This window comes from Ptychodera flava, chromosome 1 (genome assembly GCF_041260155.1).
Source record: "Ptychodera flava strain L36383 chromosome 1, AS_Pfla_20210202, whole genome shotgun sequence".
In the NCBI taxonomy this organism is placed as follows: Eukaryota; Metazoa; Hemichordata; class Enteropneusta; family Ptychoderidae; genus Ptychodera; species Ptychodera flava.
In genome coordinates this window covers 46786513-46804073 of record NC_091928.1, presented here as the reverse complement: position 1 = coordinate 46804073, position 17561 = coordinate 46786513, and the positions used below count along the sequence as shown (strand labels likewise).

At 38.3% G+C, this 17561-nt stretch overlaps 1 protein-coding gene across 1 annotated transcript; it reads left to right on the top strand.

The window, feature by feature from the left end:
* The first annotated feature begins 4080 nt into the window (after positions 1-4080).
* Positions 4081-16701, top strand: LOC139145190 (uncharacterized). Its single transcript, XM_070716185.1, has 3 exons — positions 4081-4178; positions 15133-15259; positions 16346-16701. Exons 1-3 carry the CDS (start codon positions 4092-4094, stop codon positions 16699-16701), a joined length of 570 nt encoding a protein of 189 aa, XP_070572286.1. The 5' UTR covers positions 4081-4091.
* The last annotated feature ends 860 nt before the right edge of the window (positions 16702-17561 follow it).

Sequence of the window (17561 nt, the reverse complement as noted above, 5' to 3'; positions counted from 1 at the left end):
TGCGTCATTCGACCAAGCATTGTTATTGTAATTTCCTGCATAAAATTAACAGCGAGGTCAACCGGTCAAACTCTCTTGGCATTTTCTCTCATGCTCTTAAATTTTATTCTTATGTTTGATAATCATTTATTGCCATGCGTCGTAATTTTTTCGCCAATGCGTTAACATAGTATTATATTTCTAAATATAATTACATCATACCAGTATATTGATGGTGCAAATGCAGCGATCTGATTGGTCGAGACGCGAAAAGAACCTTGGTATATTGGCGATATACCACGGCTGGCAAACGCGCGAGCTCTCAGCTTGAGCAAAAATCCGTTTATGACGTTCCAAGCCAGAATTTCAATACACTGTTATGATATAATAGCAATAAATCACACCAAGCGACGGTATACCACGAGATTTTGACCAGTTCAATTCATATATGCAAGCGATAGCGAGTGCATATATGTCGTGAACTGGTCAAAATCTCGTGGTATACCATCGCTGGGTGTGCTTTATTGCTTAAATGAAAAGATGTTCAGTGCGAAAATGACAAGCTACAAGTTGACGAATAATGTAAAGATAATATGCTCTGTCTTTGTCGGTTGTACTGTATGACTTTCCTCAGGACTAAATTATGAAAAAAGTCTAGACAAAGAACAGAGCAAACAGAAAGCGACCAATCCAGTTTCTATATCATAACTTATTCTAACTAATCAGATTAGTACAAACAATAGACATGTCTCAAAATCAGGGAGCAAGAAAAACATTGACTGTACCATACTAATGAACCTAAACCTCATTATTTAATCGCTATATACTGAACATAATTGTCGCTGTATTTTAGGTCTAATATTACCGCTGTAATATTGTGATCGATTTACTTTAAAAGTCAACACAGTAATCGCTTAATCTGCTGACCTGTCGACTTTAAGAAAGCACAGACGTTTACACATGTTATGCGTTTAATATATGTATCGAGCGCCTTGCACGATGTCCGCCGAATTCACTTCAGATCGATCAACTTTTCGGAAAGCGTTTTGTTATGAGTCTGCATTCGGTACTCGGGGAAAGGAGGGTGAGGGCGGTCCGAGAAATTCCTGTATGATTCGTGTTTGACAATAATCTGAATCGATCGAGCCTCAATTTACGCCACGAGAGCAAAAAGTGAAGGCACTCCCTCCACGTGCACACGCTGTGTATTACGAAAATGCAAAATTTTACGTAAGTTGCAAGTGGTAATGTCAGATGGGTCTTATTCTCTTACCGAGTATCAGTGTGTATCATACAGGCAACGGCGTAAAATGTCCGCCAATGCAGCCATGGTTTTTGGCGGACTCTGTTCTTGTCCCACTGTGTGGACGAAATATTAGGAGAACTCGCATAACTGTAGTAGCTCGTATTGTCAATCATCCCTGGAGATGACAGGTGTCTCTGATTTTACTATGAACGTCAACGCTATATGGATCAAAGCAGCAAAACGCACGCAAAGCAGTAATGCAAAAAACTTAATGATTTCAAGATGCGATAGAAATGTACTATGATTTATCATTATTTGTTTTGGCATACATTTTGGTAGATTTGTTCATTGAACACTCAAATTTAAGAATCATCAAACGTTGCAACTTTTGCCACGAGACCTACTTGCTGTTTTGTCTCAGGAAAATTCAATGGCGTTCATACATTTTTAGATTTTTTCCAAATGAAAGTCATGAAATGCGACGAAATGGTTCCAGATTATAATTATTACAAACGTTAGAACCATTATATGACATTAAAATTTTATATAAGTTTCCATGGAATCTACAAATAATGTAAACATTAATAGGGTACCAAAATATTTTCAGATCCCCCTCATACGCGTAGCAACGCTTTCAAGTCCCCCATTAACACAAGAATTTCCACACCCCTATTCCTCAACCCCCTCCCCAACCAGTGTTTGTGAATGCAGTCTTACAGACGATGTTCCTTTACAGACGATTGCATATACTAGGGGAGAACGATTTGATTTCGGGGGAGGGGGCTTGAAGAAATTGGTATGGAAGCAATTTTTCCCGCCACTGTGGCAGCAATATTCTTTCTGTTTTCTGTCATTACTGGACATTAAGACATTACTGAAATATTTTTTTCAATAATCCTCTAACCCGTCCCTAGCAATCAAATGATTCTCGCCTTATATACTAGTATCTGACTTCGGTTCCGTCAATTACATCAATTCATTGGCTATATTGAGACTTCAATCGGTAATACCAATCCTTTGTTTATTTTGTAAAATTTTCAGCATGACCTCCAACAGACATACTTTAGCCACCTCTCAACTTGGCATAACATCTACATGCATGCTGACAGCTTGGGTCAGCTTAGCTATCACGTGGATATCATCGTAAACAAACATTTGTGGGAACGTGACACTCGTACGTTGGGGGTCAAAGTTCATATTCGAGCAGAAACCGCCCATGGTGCACGGCAAAATGCAGAAAATGGTAGAAAATACGTTGTAATCGTGGAGGTAGTACGCATGAGTACAGAATGAGTCGTATATAGCCAATCATACAGTGGGTAAAAGGTCGATTTCAATCGTTGTGATATACTACTGATGAAGCCTATGGGTTGGTTAGAATCGGTTCTGGGGCTCTGACCCCTGACCAAAGCGCGATTAATCTCCACGGCAGCCATGTCTATATATGACAGTTAAGGGGCTGCATAGTTTCTTCGACCCGGAGGTGGATTTTCTTGCGGACACCCAAAAGTGCGTGATCCCATTCCAACCTTTTGATGACGACATTTTGAAACAAATTTAGATTATTAACTTAGCATTATGCTTGCATATATATATATATATATATATATATATATATATATATATATATATATATATATATATATATATATATATATATATATATATATATATATATAATAGACCCATAGGTCCAATAATCAGTATAATTCAAAGGAAATAAATTGCCTAACATGAATTGGTCAAGAATAAAAACTCCCTGTAGGCTATTTCAAAAAAGTTAACGATCACTGGAGACCTCTACAGAGGAAAATAAGAGTGAAATGGTTCAGAGAGTACACGACAATGTTATTAATGTTTAGTACAGAACAAAAAATGACAAGACAGTTGTATTGTCATCAATTTTAGCTACTCCCCCCTCAAATGACAACTAAGTCTATCTCTATGTTTTCATGATAATTTAGGTATAAACGTTTATTTTCAGTGACACTAATGCATTATTTCACTTCTCTGAAACTGTACTTCAATAGTTGTCATTGTTCTAGCTTCCAAGGTATTGAATATGAATTTCAGTGTTCCTATATTATACCTTTTTAATGACAGGCTAAGAAACTATCAAGGAAACTCTCACCAGCAGTAGTATTAACAAAGTAGTATACACTATTTACAAAATACAATGGACAGGAGCCAAGAAAAATGTTTTGCTCGGTTCTAATCAAATCCGACAAGCCCTAGAGAGTTATTTTCATAATTGGCAAATCTGATGTGAACAGTGTCTTATAGGACCTTTTTATCGTTGAAACCATAAAAGCACATTTTATAATAACAAAAGCTGCCTTTTGATAACTATCATTTTACTCATTGAGTAAACGGTAAGAATTAAAAATATGTCGTTATTTTCTTTTTCTATAATATCTTGCTGAATCACTGTATTGTGAAAAATTACCGCATGTCACTTGCTTCTCATTCTTAGTTCTCATAGAGAAATTAGTAAAGGATCGGGCTGTTATCATGCTTTGTGCATGCCCTGTAGATTCCATAATGATTAGTACGCTTTGCAGAACGGACTTTCAGTTTTACAAACATCCAGATATCTCTGACGTATATCTCAGATGCATTGCAGTTACGTGCCCAAAGGGCGCGCTGATAACTGAAACCATTTGTTGCAATTCTTGGCAGGTATGATACACCTATGAAAGTTTGAGCCTTGCCTTCATTAAAACACACTGACCTCCCCACTATTGAGCATTTTACCCCATCTCCAAAGTCAAAATAGGGTGACCTCCCCTGAATCCCCCCGACTGAAGAAACTGACAAGACCCTAAACTTGACATACATGCTTAATTTGACTTCTATTGAAAGCAACATGGAAGGTAAAGTTGCGATGATAACTGGTGGCTGTGGCGGAATTGGAAGGGCACTGGCTGAAAGATTTCTCCAGGAAGGGGCAAAGGTGAGGCATGTAGAAATAAACATTGCTGAACAATATTCTGGAGAAATAACCCTTGTGATCTCTTAGCATGTTTTATACAAATTACGTAGTGGAAGTAGGTCGAGTCGTCTACCGACCTCTGCCTTTGCACATCGACCTCACAGTGCGATGCTATCGCGATGCGGGTTGTCAAAGCAGATTTTTCGGCGCTCTGCTTTGGTCGATTCCATCAGTCTCCTCCTCTCTCTCACTTGTAAATGTTCAGTTGAGACACTGGCAAGGTGCAGGAATTGACGTTAATACTCATGAATCACAAATCTTGCAAATGGAAGTTGGTCGCGTTATTTGACAGTGATCTATTGCTTCAAATATACTGACACTGCACGGGGTACCTTTCTACCTTTCCATTGTAATGAGTCATAAAATGACATGCTCTGTTCTCTCTTAGGCAAAAAAAAGAATGTTTCTGGTCAGCGCGCGCGTCACTTGAACAACAGCGCGTCACCCTTTTTTTCGTGTTTTGTGGCCGGCTGCCGCGGCAAATTACGTACTGCTTCAGCTATCTATAAATCAAGTTTAAGGGCCACTGGACACCGGTGGCGGGCGTCATACATCTACCTCATGCATGTACCTCTATTTTCAAATATTTACCCACAATTCAGCGTTTATCTATTAATAATACACACATTGCGAAGGGTGCTTGGGAAGGATATTTCAAGGTATAAGGTCCACCCAGCATGGCCGACCTCTTAATCCGTCAACAAGGAGCACTTACGTTTTGTGTATTGACATGTTAATCTCAGTTCAAATTACGTTCGGGTCAAAGATCTTAAGACCCTTTGCCTTTGTCGATGTATCGGCAGAGACGACCTTACTAAGACTCTTCCATGATTTGAGCAGGGGTGTTCTGAATACTGGCGATAGATTTGTCCTGGAGCCGGAGTATTCTGATTTTCCCGTAGAGAGTAGCGTGAGTACTTCCATGATGGGCAACTTTCAGTCAATACCAATATCAGTGACAATTTCAGCACTCGTCAAGTTTGGAAAATATGTCACATTTAATTTAACTGGTGGTGCAGCCTTTCAGTTATTGATGGGCGGTGCAAGAAAGAAAACGTGGCCGAAACAGCGACAGCTTGACAGACCTAACGCTCGTTACAAGCTGCACAATGACATTGTACAGTGGTTGCAAGGGCAGTGTGACTATATATGTGACTATATTGATTAAACTAAAACTGACCCTCCTCTCTCCCTTGAGGGAAAAAAAAAAATAACAAAAATCGCGTCGCCACGCCATTTTTTAAGAAAGACCTGACCAGAAACATTTCTTGGGGGGGGGGGGGGGGGCTTTAACGATCTGTAAAACTTTATGAACGTTGTGTTGTACAGTTACTGTACAGTATGGTCTTTAAATAATGTCTGCTCTCTTGAACTTTGGACGAAAACTAAATGTTCAGCTTGCCAACATAATTATATTGACCGCGGCCATTTTGGTCATCCTCGCTAAATATGATGATGAGATAACGCCTGGTTAACATGCAGGCAAGGTGGTGTCGGTCCCGGCGCAAATTTCAAACAATTTTCACATAATGTTACAATAGCCACGCGCTTTTAACCGAGCACGCAGGCAAATAACTTTTTTTTTTGAAAATTAAAGATAAATTTATTGCAACATAGTCACAAATAAAACAAATCTACATAACTGTGAATGCGTTAAAATTACAATGCGTCTCGTCTGAAAAAAAACCAAATAATTAGCTGTTTAATTACAAAGATCATCATATGAATGCATTCAGGATGCATTATTATCCTTCCAGTCTTACAAGGCTTGAAAACTTTGTGATAAATCCTCAGTTTTGTTCATCATCTTATAAATGAAATACATTGTATTCATCCATGAGGAGAGATGACATTTCAATTGCATGACATAGGATTGAAGGGAAACTTTAATCCCATCAAGAGTAACCGAATTTCGAATATTCCAAACTGTATATTTACAAAGGAAGTAATACAGTAAATAATGTCAGATGTTGCATTATTATCATTTTCGATTCCTGCAATTGCTAATCTTTTGATATTGATATTATTATCAAAGTTGTGTTTTCTGACAAAGAAAGAAATACATTTCTGCAAGATTTCTTTAACATGTTTACACTCAAATAAGATGTGTTCCAGACTGTTTCTTCTTGGCCACATGTATGGCATTTCCCATCACTTAAATTGAAAATTTTGGCCAAGCTTCCTGTGACTAGGCCTCGATGGAAAATCTTCTAATTTAAATCATTTACTGAATTGCTGACAATTTCTGTTGAATTTAGACGGATGAATTGAGTAGCTTTGTAACTGTCAGTAAGACTTAGATTCTCAGCCCATTTTTGACCAATCTGACCTCTGACTGCATGCCATTTCTTATCAACTAATTTCCAATAAAGTGACTTGGTTTTGACCTCACTTTTTGTCAGACCATAATTCTCTAAGTCTAAAATATCATAGTTTTCTCCATTTTGGATGTTTGAAGAGATGATTTGTTTCCAGGAATCTGGAATAGCATTGATGAGTGTTTCATACTCTGTTTTGATTTCCTCTTGCACATGTCTATTTGTACCTCCTCTATTTTTGGCAATTATTTCCCATTGTTGAAGCCAGTCATTTCTGTCATCATTCCAGATGTCCCTAAGCCTTAAAATTCCACTCTTTGACCATTATTTTTCATAAAAGAGGACACATCCTTCATTCTTAATATTGTCGTTATACCACAGAATTTCTCTCAGAAGATTCTGTTTTGATGTTGGCAGATTCACTCTTGTAAGTCTAAGTGACTTCCAGGTATTTAACATATCCCCATACACCATTGGGGTTCGTTTGTTGTTGACTTTACGATATAGATGTTGTCGGTCCAGCGCCTTCTATTGGAATTGTTGAACATTTGCTTACTTCTGGGTTCTCCCAGCATGCTTTGAGGTGAGTATAGCTGTAATCGCGATTAGCCCGCGTGGTTGATGTTGGCTGAATAAAGCGATTGAAACAAACACAATTTATGTGACACGTCATCGTTACTTTGCTGCAGCCAGGAAACTCACACACTCAAGGATTTCTGGCTCAGAACGTTGTTGTTTGCCCTTGATGTTTTGCCCTCTCTTTTCTCTCTCTTTTTTGCCCACAGGTCCATCTCTTTATAACAACTTTCTCAAGTTCGTAGATAGAACATTTGCCAGTTTAGAATCGGATAGCGGGTGGGGCCAGATATCACTGAGTTAGATGGCTTAAGAAGTCAGGCAAAGTTCACGACAAAGTAGGAAACTCTATAATGTTTTAGCCCTGAAAGACAAACAGCTGAAATTTTATGGACTCGGAAGGTTGAGAAAGAGAACATCATGAGCATCGTAACCTTCACCTCCGAGTGCACCGTAATCGTCTGAAGAACCACCACATGACATGTTGATTGCAAGAAACCCAAAATTAGGATATGTGCAATCCGTCTCCCAGTTTCTCGTTTAGGTTTACAACCACAGGGTTTGAAGAAACAGCTTGCTCCTAAGGGAACCTTAAGTTATTATGAGGGAGTTGGCCTCAGGAAATTGAGAGTGGTTCATCACGTAAAATGTGACCCTGATGCAAGTTTCTAAACATAACCCTCCCCCTGACGCCCCTTTCTTTAATGTGATCCTCCCTCTCCCTCCATAACGTGAGCGTAATTTTGAATGATCTGCTGACGTTGTTATATTATAAGCAAAGATATTAAAGGGAGATCTGCTATAATTTTTTGTCATACTTTCAGTTTTCTTGTTCTGTGTAGCAAATGCTGTTTCTTGTCCAACTCCCTACAGCATTTCACAATGCTAAGCCCATACAGGCGTAATGACTATTGCTATTGTTGACAAATGAATTCTTTCCCGGACATGAATTCAATGTTCAACAATAACCAGATATGAACTGAAAATGCTCACGTGTTTCATTATATATTGCATTTATGTGCAAGTTTGAACCTTTGCTACATGTTTGCAACTTCATTGAAAGTGTTATGATCAACATAATGAATTTCACCACAGATCAATTCTAAAGGTCATTAAGTATTCAAATATGTAATTAGCTGAAATAAAAATAATTAATTTCTTTGAGTACTGTCATTGTATCACAATATAGCATGTGTAATTGCCTTTGGTCAAGTCCTTCAAGCTCTATATGCCAAACCGTGAAAGCTTATTAGCTATGCAAATTATGAATTAGCTGACATGAAAATGCAAAATGACTTTCAATACTGTTATAACCTGGTATAATGATCAATGTACACAGCATGTTTCGCCAACTTTTATCAAGTAAATGCCAGTATATATCCCTAATTAGGAAGGTTCATTAAATATGCAAATTGGGAATTGGCTGAAATAAAAATGTCAAATGACTTTCAATAATCTTGTATCATAGTATCTTTAATGTACATGGCAAGTTTTGTCGACTTTGGTCAAGTCAATACAGATAAATATCCCTAATTAAGAAAGTTCATCAAATATGTAAATTAGAAATTGGCTGAAGCAAAAATTCTTAACGAATTTCAATAACATGTATTATAGTATCTGAAATATATGTAGCAAGATTCATCAACTTTGGTTGAGTCAATTCAGACATATATATCCCCATGCCGGAAAATGCCAAGAGAGTTTGACCGGTTAAGAAGGGCTTGACTACGCAGTTTCTGCGTAGTGAAGCTTCATTACGTATTCATGGTGACCCCTGGCCAGCTGTCAATAACTTTGGGGGCTTTTGTCTTTTGGCCTGCTTTGCATATGCGTCGTTAGACACGACCTGCCAATCACCCAGGTAGTCAATTAAACTATTAATTGACTGTTTACCGACCCAATTAACACTATCCAGCAGTATCAGTCATATTTTAATCGCGTGGCCCGGTGGCGTGGGCACAACGTAGGAACGCGTGTATTTCTATGTGTACGTTTCACTTGTGGTGTCGTTTGTACCATCGTGTGTTTGAAGTCCTTGTTTCACCTACAGCATTACCTTCAAGGTGACAGGCTTACTATTAATGTTCAGTATCATTGCACCGAGTTCTGCCCACGGTGAAAACCACCTGTTTTGCCTACTAATTACTGCCCGTCGCTGCCCGTCCTGAATGTAGCCTATCTATAGCTACAGTAATCACATAAATCATTTATCAGTTTTGATATATACTCCTAAATTGTAAGTTTGATAAAAATCGAGACCACATTCAAGGGCTATGCAGACTGTCCATGTACGCACACACAGTGACAAGAAGGCGGCAAACACCTACTCACCAAGCACATCGAATCGGCGAAAAGAAGCATAAAAAAGCTAGGCTCATCGCCAAAACAAACGCGCCAAGCGTTAACAAAAACCCATACCAAGCGGCCCTTTTCAGGGCCACCAAATACTCCAAAAAGGGAACTACCAAAAAATACGATAAAATGACATAGAACACACAAACACTTAAAAGAAATAACAAAAATCGTACACATAACAAACAACTGAAACACAACATTAAATACAAAATAAACAATCACAGTAACGTAACAGAAAACATGGCCGTGGAAATAAATCAGCTATTTCCAAAGAAAAGCCGACAACAACATGAAATTCATCAACAACCTATCATCGCTCAAACTATGAAACTCCGAAAAATAGTACTAGGCAAAAGCCTTAAAATTCATTCGGACACCAACAAAACCAAACAGAATAAAACCACCTCAGGATTTCAACAAATAAAGTCGTATAATGTGACTACGCTACATCGTGAGACACAAACAATCGCAACAACACCAATTCAAAGAAAAGTCAAATTGGACTCCACGAACAACAAAAAAACAAAACTTGAAAGCTATCTGAAGCTTCTAAACTCGCACTTCTAGAGATACCCTTTCAAACAAGGAAACAAAACATGTCGCGTGCCAAAAGAATCGCGATAAACCAGCTTGCAAACATTGGACAAATTTTGGGAAAATAACCCTTCGACAAGGGTCGGTTTTTCGTTATTGTCAACACAAACGATTACGTACTCGAATGCGAAAGGCAATTACGTAACACTCAGTATTATACACAACAAGCCAGAACAAACAGTAAACAAAGTAAACGAATGTACGAGAACAAGCACATCAACCAGGATACTTGTAAGTATCTTGATCCAATAAACATAAAATCCGTACCTCGCAGTGATACTTATTGCCTAAAAATTCACAACCTCCGCAAAAATCTAAAAGACACACCAGTCAAAACAAATTTACCGAAGTAAAGAATATAGAACAAACAAACCGAACCACCAAACGGACTCACAACGTGACCAAATTAAAATACTTGCCTCGCTAATCGGAAAGCAAGACCACTAAAATGCATTAAAATAAATTTTCACAAACACAAACTAAGGAAAGAATCTACACTGCGATTGATGAGAAACCACACTCGGGTTTCGAAACGCAAGCGTCAAAGGGCGACTCTATCAACTTTTGTAACAACATAGGTCCGGCTGCGTCTCGCCATAAGCTTTCCCCACACAAACAAAACATTACCGTACACACTAATCCAAACTTCTCTACAAATATCCAAAGCGAAACAAACATTTCATTAACACAAACAATCGGATAAGAATGTAGGAACACATTTTCGAAACGAATCAAACACAAACTCGACACAAAAACATTTAGGATAGTTAGGTGGGGAGCCTGTTTCACATTTTTTACATCTCGCTATACTGTCTATGATTCTAAAAATAAAGTCATCTGCCACTTTTTCTGTATACGCGGTTTGGCAAAACTCATCTCTTCAATCGAAAGTCGGGCGATTTCATGGTTCTTTGGGGCACTTAAGTGTACGTCGAGCTTAAGGAATGTAGTTACATTCGCGATGTTTTATTCGAAAATTATTTATTCCTTCAAGGGCAAATGCACATAATTTATGCTGTTGGAAATACTGGCCGCTCATAAACAAGACAATAAACTCAATATATGTGTATCTTTACTTATACTGTCAAAGTACCACCGACACCCACAAAAAACCAAATGGTTCAGTCCAGGTATTTGCAACTCTGCCATCCGACTGGTCAACAGGAAATCAACCATTGGTGTCTTTTGGCACGCGTATACGCCAGTCACCTAGGCGACGGTAATCTGCACCACTTATCACCATCGGGAAGGTACTCCTCCCCATATACCACTGGTGATCCCACCCTCAAGGCACTGCGTCATTCGACCAAGCATTGTTATTGTAATTTCCTGCTAAAATTAACAGCGAGGTCAACCGGTCAAACTCTCTTGGCATTTTCTCTCATGCCCAATTAGAAATGTTCATTATATATGCAAATAAGGAATTGACTGAAATAAATTAGTTAATGACTTTCATAACGTTATATCATAGTATCTTCAACGTACACTATGCCATCGTTTGGGCCAATCAGACAGCCCACTTTTAGGTCCTTGGCAAACAAAAAGGCTTCCAGCAACATAGATTTCGCATACACAACTTTAACGCTTTGAGACAAAAATTTTCATCGGTGGCTAAATTTTCCCGCATGCGGAAAATGATCTTTGAACTCTTTGCTTGCAAATGGACCGCATGGTTTTGATTTCTACCGTTGTTTTCATGTCAGTTAGAGGCGATCTATAAGGGCGCAGTACAGAGAAATATATTTACATTCCCACGGCTTCCAATCCTGGAAGAACCTCTACGATAAGCAGTGAAGGCAACTAAAAATGAAACAGAGTTGAAATACGGTTTTTTTTGCAATCTTTCTAGTGGTCTTATGCCTTATGCGGGACATCGGACCGCAGGCGGGCGAAGATTGCATTATAAGCGCGCCAACCCAAACTCACTGCATGGACATCACATTTACGAAATCGAAGTCCAAAGTCAACAACGTCATTTTTAGAATAAGAGAGGGTTTCCATCACACGGGAGCATATCACCACAAATTTTGCACAGATAGCGTTGCACTGGCATCGAAAAAAGGTACTTGGGAACGCGAGCAGTTTCCCTCGCTATGAGTAGGAAATGCATTGAGCAAAACACACTTCCGGGTTCGCAAAGAAACGAGGATCCCATTTACGGGGCGCTCAAATATTACTATTTGCTGTGATACATAGCAGAGGCGTATATGTTTGTGATGCTGAGAATAACATCAGTAAATAAATGACGGGTTTTAAAAGTTGATGTTTTTTGCGACGAAACAGACTTCTGAAGATAGCTCGCTTGGGGAACACGTCATCCCGACCGCTGTCCGCTTCGACCGCAGTAATTCACACTGGTTTTGGTCGACACGGTACCCAAGTCACTTCGACCGTGTCACACTTTTAACGTTATGTGACATTTTACTGAATATTTAACGCAACTTTGCTAGAGAGAATTGATGGTGTTTCTGTGTTAGAACTGTTTGCTTCGAAACGATAATTTGGCCGCTGAATGTTTGCACCACGGCCTAGTGCCTACATGTCCGCGGAGACGATTCAACATGTTCCACAACAAAGCCAAGACAAAAATTGAAAATATCAATAAAATGGCTTCACAAAGGCTGAAATACGCGATACACGATGAAGTATGAAGTTTGTGAAATGAAATCAAATTAAATTGACAACACAAGTGTTTGTCTCGGGTAGTACTACTTGAACTATTCTACAGACTGTTTTTTCCGTACAGTGCAGTATTTGTCAGTGACAAATTAATCTTTGCAATACATTTTTTTGCAATGAGCTGAAAATTTGATTAATATCGAGTTAATATACATAAATATTCCGTTATTTACTGGGACACATTTATTTTCTCAATCCGCAATCTGCGGACTACGTGCTGAAGTACATTGACTGTTCATGTCAACGATCGTTTCTCCCTCTGCAGAGTTTCTGTATCCCGTTCAACAACGCTGTAGGCCTACCTCGATCACGCGATAGTGACGCTATGTAGCTTTGCAGTATTGCAAGCTTAACATAAAATGGCCACCACGTCTAACCGTAACAAGAATAGTCGGGATTACCATACGGAAAAAAGACTGCAAAAGTAAGACTTATGAATCTTCATCGGAATTGAACACATCATGATTGTACATGAGTACCAACCGTGAATGCAGGTTGAGCTCGGCAGTTACACAAGCATGGTACGCTACATGCACTGCCGCGATGCCGATCGTATGCATACCAAAGCCTATCCCGGAATTTGTTTCACGAACAACCTCGCCTTTTTAATCTGACACAGTCAGAATTTTAAAATGTTTACAAAGGAGAGCAAACATACTTTTATGGACAATGGCGAGCACGTTTCTTGGCGAAGCAAAATCAAAACACGGCAGAAGTACATGAAGTAGGTCACGGCCTTGGACTCTGTGCACGAACCTGATTGGACACTTCAATACCTTTGACCCAAAGTTATTATTCATCAGCACTTCCATATTTAGGGATCGGGGCGAGTGATAATGCCATGCCATGAGGCTAGGTAGAGAACGTATGTAGTCATTTCTGGCGATCGAGCAGCGAGAGAAACAATCAATCACCAAGGGTAAAGCTAATTTGCTAAACGATATTTTATCTTGAATAGTGAGTTGAATTCGAATGAGTAATAAAATATCATATTTTTAACGTTCAATACGAGGTTGAAACATGGAGGGACCGTGGTTGAAACCAGAGCTATCCAGCTGTAGCCAACCTGGACCAGCTCATTTCACAGCGCCCTCAAACAGTCGATCGTTTTCACTTGTCATACGCGGCGTATCAGAAAAATTAAAACTTTCATAACTTCATTAATATCCAAGCCACGCCCACCAAAACCTTTTCAGTTCTTGCCATTTAGATCCTGAAGCTGTGCACCAAATTTGGTTGACATCCCTTCAGCAGTTCTTGAGATATCGGGTATACAGACAGACATACATACACACATACACACACACACACACACACACACATACAGACAGCGGTAAACCATATGCTCACGTGTGTGAACATGTGAGCAAAAATGCTGACTCCACAAATATGGGATGTGTTAATAAGCTACAGGACTAGACTTCGGAATTTCACAAAAAATGTGGATTCACTATACATGACAGTACATGACTAAACTCTCAACATTTTTTTCGAATACAAAACTGACTATATCTGTGCATTTATAGACATTGGATAATGGAAATAAATGAACTTGATTAGAGTAGGGCGATTACAAGTGTGTATGTGTACAAGAAATTTGATTTTGGAATTTTACCAAAAAATGTGGATAAACTATGGGAGTCTATGAGAAACTATGAATGATGTTTTGCGTCGATGTTAAACTGACAGTATCTGTGCATTTATAGACATAGGATGACAGAATAGGGATTACAAATGTATGTATGTACAAGAAACTTCATTTTGGCATTTCTCTGAAAATGTTCAGCCCCTATACATGACATTCTATGAGAAAATTTTGAACACTTTTTACAATATGAAAATGGCAATATCTGTGCATTTTTAGACGATCGATAATTGGCATAAATGTACTTTTGATTGGGATAATTAGGCTACAATGCATAGTGTGTATAATACATTTTATTTTGGAATTTCACCGAAAATGCTGATACATGGGAGTTTTGTTTTGATGTTTCTCACACAAATCATTCATTTGCATCTATCATAAACTTGGCAATTTAGACTGTGACCTTCTGCCAGGCTAAGTTTTCAAAATGTGACCGTCCCGACCAAATACTCTGGCCCATCCCCTCATAATTACTGAAGGCCCCCTAACGTCCAATTATGGCATGTACCACATAATGAATTATTGTACGTGATAAAAAGACAGTAGTAAGGACCCCTAGGTTGAGTAAACACTTTTTTAAACAATAACATATAGACACGTTATGAGTAACTCAAGAGACCGCTACATGACTCCTTAACTCTGCCTTTGCCTCTCTCTCTCTCTCTCTCTCTCTCTCTCTCTCTCTCTCTCTCTCTCTCTCTCTCTCTCTCTCATATTACATCCTGATATTGTTTAATTTACAATGCAGAGCGTGTCCATCATAGATATCAATGATGAACGTGCTAATGACGTCGTTAAGGAGCTAACCCAAAGCCATGGTACAGACAGAGTATCCTACATTCACTGTGACGTCACGTCTGAAACGGAATTTAGAGGTGGGCAAGTTCAGATTTAATCAAGACGTTGCTTTCCACCTAACGCAATGGAGAAAATATTTTTTATACTTACGATTTTCTGTTTCTAAGATGTTTCATTGGAGAAAATATGAAAAAATACATATGTTTCAAAAATAAATGATGAAATTGCAAAATAGAACTACATAATTGTGAATGTATCAAGAGAAAGCCCAAATAACGAACGCCACTTTTCTGAAAAAGGGGGCATTTAACTAGAAATAAGATTATATGAATTATTTCATCCCTCTCCTTCACAAGGTTTGTAAACATCGCGATAAAATTATCAGCATTTTTCATCATCTTATAAATGAAATACAATGTATTCATCAATGAAGAAACATAGCATTTGAGTTAATGCATAACATATTCATTGTACAAAATATGCCATGCGTGGATCAGCAGTGCAGTGCGCAACCAGCAGTTGCAAGGGGGAAAGAAAACCTTATTTAGGTATGCGCTATCATACGTATATAATCTCGTATACAGGTATATACAGCGTACTAAGAGGTGACATCAAAAGTTCAATGTCTGATAAAAAGTTTAATTCTTTAAGGTTTTGCACACCCCGCCATGAAACTTAATTGTTGAATGTTGATCAGAGGTTACCATTTTTTCCTTACTGTGATACATCTTCAGGACGTGTGATATTGGAAAAGACAACATCATTCCAATGAAAACAGCTGTATTTCATTCATAACATTCTTGGTCTGTTACAGTAAATATAACACCAATATCAAGGTATCAAAGGGGCTCAATAAACTTTGCAATAACAGGAGCGAAAATGCGTAATTACCATGCAATTTTATAGAATTCTTAATGAATCAAAAGTAGGATTTTGTTATATTGTTTTGTCGGATAGAAAACGTTTGAGGTTACCCCCTCGCTAAATCTAAAGAATTAACATTTTTATCAGACATCGATCTTTTGACGTTGTCCCTAACGATATCACGTGTGGACAGTATTAAATTTGATACTGGGCACTTCTCTGTTAAGATTTAGTCATGTGCCGGCATATTAATTTAATTGCTTACCTTTATACCACATAATCATTTCTTATCGTTATAGCGGCGTTCGACGAAACAAAGAGAAAATACGGCGCCATCAACGTCCTGTGTAATAATGCTGGGATACTTAACGAGATCGAATGGGAGAAAACTTTGGACATAAACTTGGTAGTTGCATTACCATTCAAGTTGTATGTTCATTTAATTAGAATGTATAGGGTCTTCTCCAGTATAGCTATGGTATTCTCTCCTGAAATACTGAGTCATTATTCACACGGCCAAAACACCAAGGGAGCCGCCATCGTCGCCAGACTGGTCGGCATAGTCTATCCAGGGAATTATAACATTTTTGGAGTCTGCAAACGTACACTAGTTCCGTTGACGCTTTCCAAAATGAAATTTGTTAAAGAGACATGAAAAACCTACTTAGTATATTTTTAAGGAAAAATTTCAAATAGTGACATGATATAATAGTGGTCCGTGTGAACAAGTATAATCAAAATATGATCGCCTCCAAGCATTGCAACATTCAAACATTAAATCATTTTATTTTCCCATTTTCATGTATATTTTGAAAACAAAGACGTCCGTCATCAGGGGTACTTATCTTGCTTTGGAATATATGGGCGTAAAACATGGAGGAACTGGTGGGACTGTCGTCCATACATCATCATGCGTTGGTACAGACATTTGTTTATTTGTATATTTGTTTATTTATGTCATTATTTGTTTATTCATTTGTTATGTATTTGTTTATCTTTTTCGGTCATCTATCACTCTTGAGTCATAGTGTAGTTTGCTTACAGTTTTATTCATTTAAATTTTCCTTATCATTAGTTATTATTTATTCCTTAAGTTTCCTTAGGTTTTTTACTTAAGTTTTTTTCCATGCCTTTCTACGAGATTTTGACGACAGTCCTAAAAGGTTCTTGGCGAAAGTCATTTCTATAATAATACAAGCATACATTTCTGCAAGATGCACGTGAACACGATATAGGAAAGAGGTATTTCCGTAGAACTCACAGGAATAAAACTAACGTATTGTACGTCGTTGATGACAGACAGGTTAGAAGGACGATCAGACAGACGAGTTGGCAGAAACGCAGTGAGCGAGAGAGAGGCAAGGAGAGGGGAAATATGGCGCGATTCATGTAATCTAATAAAATCCAACATTCTATTACTTTCTAGCACTGATACCAATATTCTTGCAACCAGTTTACAACGTTACAAAAGCTGGAATTGTAACGTTGGTGCGCTCCGTCTGTGTAAGTCTTTTT

Excerpts from the sequence above, each read along its gene's own strand:
- LOC139145190 (XM_070716185.1), top strand. The coding sequence starts at position 4,092 with ATGGAAGGTAAAGTTGCGATGATAACTGGTGGCTGTGGCGGAATTGGA. Across the intron at positions 4,179-15,132 it reads TTCTCCAGGAAGGGGCAAAG|AGCGTGTCCATCATAGATAT; the intron begins GTGAGGCATGTA and ends TTTACAATGCAG. Across the intron at positions 15,260-16,345 it reads GTCTGAAACGGAATTTAGAG|CGGCGTTCGACGAAACAAAG; the intron begins GTGGGCAAGTTC and ends TTATCGTTATAG.